Genomic DNA, 6000 nt, shown 5'->3' with positions numbered 1-6000 from the left:
TGTGTGTGTGTGTGTGTGTGTGTGTGTGTGTGTGTGCTGCTGAACGAGACAGTGAGTTGGGATGCTTTAGGAAGGGGGAGGGGCGCATCGCACCGCACGCAGAGGGGAGAAGGAGAGAAATTCTCTGGTCAAAGCTTCTAAAAGTCTCTAAAAACACTGAGAAAAGTCACCAGATTTGCCGCTAGTCTCTTCTTTGGGGAAAAAAAGAGGCGCTAGACGGGTCTAAAAAGTCGCTAAGTTAGAAACACTGCTCCTCTCGGCTCACTCCCAAGTCACGTGACCAGTCAAACTGCATCCTGTGCGATTAGAAAATCTTGTTTTAACATWTCRCGAGATTMTCGCAAATGCGATTAATTGTTCAGAACCTAGTTTTTATTAAGATGAAGAAATCCACAACCTGATCATAAAAAATAAAAAATAAACAGTTTGCTCCTTCTGGGTAGGGTTGGGCAATATTGGCAAAAAAATTAATCACGATTAATTGTGGTATTTAGCCGATAACGATTAATTTGACTATTAATCCCCCGGAGTCCCTGGACACCCTTATATCCTGGTCACATGACCAATTTATAGGGAGAAAATTGGCTCGTCAAAATCTGTTCCAAATTGTGTCAAAATTACAGACTTCAGKCTATACATCAAACTTTAAATTGTGTTGATAGATAAATAAATTACACAACTTTTTTAAATGTTGGTCTTTTTTGAATCAGAGAGGAACACCAAGCGGTTAGTCTGCCAGGTGGCATTAATYGTATTAATCGTCAAGTGCCAAAAATTAATCGATTAATGTTTTTCTGACGATTWATTGCACACGATACGATTATGCCCAACCCTACTTCTGGGTGATAAAATGTAATAAATCCAACATATCAATGAGAACAGACGACTAAGGTTGATTCACACCTGATAGTCTGGTAGACTTGATTCGATTGGGGACCAAAATTGCACGATTTGTTTACATTTTCAGTTGGTGCTGTTCGCATTCACACTGAACTAAAACCTGTGAACAACCTGTCCCCGCCCTCGCCTGTGGTGGCGCTGCACCAAGACCTACTGAAGGAATCGAAACGAAAACCTCAGAAGAAGACACTGAGYGCAACTTCCTTCTTCACAAAAAGTAAACAAACATGAAGTAACGTCAGATTTTAGTGGTTGCAGGTTTTATTTTTTTGTTTTTGGCAAATGTGCCAAACAAATGGTCTTCAACAATGAGCTCAGCGGGAGATGAGGCCAAACTGTGGAGAATATTGTTTTWCACACGAGGCGGCTGACACAGCTCCAGGTGACGCAGGGCTCACCGACAAGGAGCGCATCCAACTTCACAGCAGTGATGTTCACCTTACAGACGTCGAGCGAGTTCGATTACGCCTTCACAYGAACGAACTGGACTTTCCAGGCAAACGAACTAGAGTTTGATTAATGGGCTGTAATGAATGGTTCACATGTCAAGATAATAAGCTGATTTTTCCCCTCTGACAATCTTAAGGATGCTTCGATTACCGTGATGGCTCTAAAGATAATCTTATGAGATATTCTTGCYGTCTTATCTGTTAAAAATAGCCCACAAACTTTTCCCATTGCTTCTTCCTCGTCGGCCATGTTTATTTACTCTAAACTCATAGTTGATCTCAAGAGKTCTCACGAGATTTCCCGTCTGACTTCTGAATGTTTGTGAGTGAAATCTGTTAGATGTATGTTTTTTAATCTTCACGTCGGGTCTCAGTCTATGAAAATCAGCCGACAATTTTCAAATCTTGTTGCGTGAACCAGGCATAAATCACCAAATGTTACAGATAGTGTCGTAATGTGTTGGTACCTCAGCAGCACCGGCTACGTTCAGCTGCAGCATGCCTTTCCTGTCTTTCTCCTCCATAGCTGAGTACTGGATGGACTGCACTTGGTTAAAATTGGCTAGATGTGTGGGCTGGAGACACACAAGAACACATTGACAGCTTTTGAATAAAAACACGCTTCATATCTTATATAAACATGATTTTTTTTCACAAACAACTTGGCTTCTTTATGCCAAGTTTATTGCAAAAACTCACTGTTGACCCTTTATCAGTGAGGTAACTGATCCCTTCTTCTGGCCCGATGGCCAACTCTACCTGGATCACCCAGCTGGACTGTTGAAGGAAAACAGGATTCCAGTTAAAAGCGAAAAACCGTTGGGAGAAAACAGAACATATCTGTGCAGGACCTGAWGCCACCAAAAGGGGTCAACCTCGCACAGTCTAACGAACGGAAAGGAAAGAACGGGAAAACCCCTACCCCGAGGGCACATTTAAAGAACTCCTTGTCGTAGCGGTAGATCGGCGCGAGTGTCTCTAAGAACTTCAGGATGCACTGCTCGTCGTTGAGATTGGCGACCTGTTTGAAGGTTTGCTGAATCAGCTTGCGGAGAGTTTTAGCCTGGAGGTGAAAGAAAATAAAGAGAGAGGGGAAAAGTGAGAAGCATTTTGAAATAAYGTTTGTCTAGCAGCAAAGAAAACAAAAGGAGGGAGTAGAGACGGCAGGTGGGGTTAACGCTGTGGGCTTGCAATGACAAATATTGATTAACTATCAGCCCACTCTGTTTCCAATTAAACCRACCGCAGTGGTTCATTCTCAGCTCAGATCAATAGCTAAACAAAAACCCATTGACATTTTTAGTTACTCAACCAGTTCGTTAGCATCAATTTTAACTGATCTTGGTGTTATTCTTATCTTTTAAATCTAAGGCTTTCTTTAAAGAGGTATTTTGAACAAAAATATATTTTTAAGGTTTTTTATGTCACAGAAAAGCAGACAGATGGGAGGGGGACATAATCTATTCCCATCGCTGTTTTGTGTTATTTATTTGGAAACGCTGTATTGCCTGAGCCCCGCTGCCAGCTGTGCAGTCACTAAGCCTGAGGGAATCACTTCACCAATATCCCCATGTGCACGCAACAACAAATGMGAAAACATACATAATCAGAGATAAAGAAAAAAGGTGATGAGRTCCGTGTGATCTTCAGACTCCAGATAAGTTGATTGTTGAAATTCCTAGAATCCCACCAGTAAATATAAACACACAAACAAATGTGTCCACCCTTCCTGAGAGGAAATACTGCACGGACCATCAACCTCTCCATCATCATAGCAACAAGCTGACCAGCTGAGACACACTTTACTTTGAATTTTTATTCATAAATTCACAAATCAGCCTGCCTTAAAGGGATATGTATTCATGGTTTGAAGTTATGTTTTTAGTTTAGGTTCATTAACAGTTTTTTTTTTAACTCTATCACTTTTGAAGATCATCTTGAATATGAATTCCTTTAAAAATATTTTAAGGATGAGGTCTCTGTAAGTAAACTTTACAAGCAGAAATGCACTCTTTTTCTCCTCCATATTCCCATGAGGCTCTTATCCTGTCTACTTTGGGTGATGTGATAGAAGAATTGTTTGTTATCAACTTTAAAGTGCCCGTGACATCAATGTTTGTAATAAATAACACATTTTTGGAAAAATAACATTGATAAAATATTGCAAAAAAATAATAATAAATTTCACTCTGTTGAGAGGAGCAATTGTTGAGATGTTCGCATGTAAGTGACAGGAAGTGATGTCAAAGGGGAATATCTGAATGTAAACCGAGCTTGCTACATTAACTAACACAGTAGAGAAGAATAGGGTGTTTCTTAAGATAAGTTTGAGTCGCTGTAAGAAAGACGAAGAGTCAGAGTTCAAATAATAATGTTTCAATAAAACAAGACCAGTTTCCTTTCTTAAACAGTTCCCCTTTTATGTCACTTCCTGTTTCATATTGGCTAAGCCAAGMTCAAAAGAAAATATACCAATTATTTGACAAAATGGATAAAATCATATTATGCCAAGTTTCTTAAATATAAAATATGTTTTCTGTAACTTTTTGTATTTGAAGGATATGAATTTCAAAGGCACTTTAACGTGTTTATGTTTCGAGCTTAAAAGAAATCTTCCTTTACACTTATTTGAACAAAATGACACAATAAGTACTTTTGAATTACACTGTTAAAAAAGATTACAAGGGAAGTTTAGAAAAGTTATTATTCTTGTCAGCTTTTTGACAACCAGATATCACCCCTTTAAAACATCATCCTCCTCCAGTAGGACACTAAGAGCCCATTATGGTGACATTAATACTCCCAAGATGCCAGTTTCACTAAGCCTGCAATGGCCTGAGCTGAGGCAAACCATTTACTCCAACATATAGCACAAAACCCCAAACCTCAAAGCTCCTCCAGAAGCGTTTGTGTTCATGTCCTGACATTGCTGAGTTCTGGCAACGCAAAGAAGGCAGGTGGTTTAAATGTTGTGGCTGGTGAGTGCAAACAACAATAATAAAAACAGCACAACGGACTCCTTTTGAACAATGCAACACTATTTCAATATGCTATTCATCCGACAAGCGAGACGAGCTTGTCAGAACAAGCTGGAGCCGGTTCAAACTTTGATCTCCAAAGGTCAACTTCCCTGAACCTGCTGCCCAGCCTGTCAGTAAGAATGAACCCACTCTGCTCTTTAAAACAGCTAACATAAGTCACTATTTACTACCACCGCCATCTGCTCTGGGCTTACTGTGTGTGTACGTGTGTCTAAGTGGAGTCCATTGAGGGGGAATAATCTCATTAAATGACGACAATTCCCCTTCAGCAGAGTGAACGGCACAAATGACAGCTGCGCTCTCTTTCTCTGACCTGCACACGCATGAACACATGTGGACGTGTGTGTCATAGATAAGCAGCAGAAATGTTTGGTTTATTTCAGCAGACCTCAAACTTATWATTTAAACATAAATTGTTGATCTTATTGCTCTATTCTGCTTTTGAATTATCCTTCTTTATGTATATTATATTACATATAAACAAGTTATTGCTTACAAATAGATTTGATTAAATCAATCTGAATTTTAAGATGATGTCAGCTGATGAGAGGGGAGTCGGATGAACTTAACTGACAGGGGGGGTAGAAGGAGAAGCCCACCGACACCTCCGCCTCCCTTCTCATTGTTGGGGGGAAAAAGAAGGGGGTTTAACCGTGACCTAAGGGTCACACCCACATAATATACATTTACAAATTGTGCACAATCACAGTCTCTCACCCTCTGCTGAGCATCTGTCTCCCCGCCTGCTGACATCAAGACCTTTTCGGGTTACAGAGGCTTTTAATTCTCCAAAAACGCACACCCAGGTCCCCCTCATAAACGCGTGCCATAAATTTATCACTGACGCTGCTCATTACACAAACACACACAGAACCAAAATTTGTACAAATGGAGGTTTTCTACTGCAGAGATGTCAACRTTTTTTATCATGAGATCAGTCACTAAACAGAATGAATATTTTGATTGATTTTTCAGGATAATTCTTGAGTTAACCGACTAGTAGAAAATCCAGTAATTAAAACTCGTAAATTAAAGACAGTATGTCAACACAACATTTTATTGTCTTTGTAATAAGTTTCCATGCATCTAACTGTCGGTCTACAGTAGTTTCACTTGGATCTTTRTGGGTTTTGCACAGTTTCTTTTTTATGTTAAGCAATTTAAGGTCCAACAGAGCTTAAGGTAACATGTGTTAAATCTGTCTTTAAGAAATCTTCCTTTATAGTAGAAGGCTGCCCATCACTGGTAACTGAGTCGCTCCGATGGAACAGATGGAGCGCTGCGACACCAGCTGCTGTGTCAAGAGTGCACTATTCAGTCGGAACATAAGAAATCAAGCTGTTCACCGTGAACCTCTGGGCTATTTCTTTTATAAGTAGTTGAARAATAAAAGAACAAGGTGTTTGATTCAGCCAGTTTAGGGAACAACACCCTGACTTCTGCCTCTCMTCATCATCTTACCTTGACAGAGTCCAACAGATCTTTTGGAAAAAAACGCCTCAAACCAACATCCTTTCTGAAAAGACAAATTGAGAGATAGAGATCAGAATGTCTGTCATGCTGTTATTAAACTGAGGAATGTTAATCGGCAAGTATTTCTATGTTTATCT

The 6000-nt window shown here is 39.8% G+C and overlaps 1 protein-coding gene across 4 annotated transcripts in view; it reads right to left on the bottom strand.

The window, feature by feature from the left end:
* Window positions 1-6000, bottom strand: part of ptk2aa (protein tyrosine kinase 2aa) — a gene marked incomplete in the record, with an annotated part of 58107 nt that overhangs the window by 26959 nt on the left and 25148 nt on the right. For all 4 annotated transcript variants that reach the window (XM_014009274.1, XM_014009275.1, XM_014009273.1 and 1 more), the window contains 4 exon segments: window positions 1817-1924; window positions 2049-2126; window positions 2272-2412; window positions 5852-5906. In XM_014009274.1, coding sequence (XP_013864728.1) covers window positions 1817-1924; window positions 2049-2126; window positions 2272-2412; window positions 5852-5906 — 382 coding nt within the window.

The sequence above is a fragment of the Austrofundulus limnaeus genome, unplaced genomic scaffold (genome assembly GCF_001266775.1).
Source record: "Austrofundulus limnaeus strain Quisiro unplaced genomic scaffold, Austrofundulus_limnaeus-1.0 Scaffold56, whole genome shotgun sequence".
Classification (NCBI taxonomy): domain Eukaryota; kingdom Metazoa; phylum Chordata; class Actinopteri; order Cyprinodontiformes; family Rivulidae; genus Austrofundulus; species Austrofundulus limnaeus.
The sequence above is the reverse complement of the archived record's forward strand: the minus strand, read 5'-3'. Positions and strand labels throughout refer to the sequence as shown.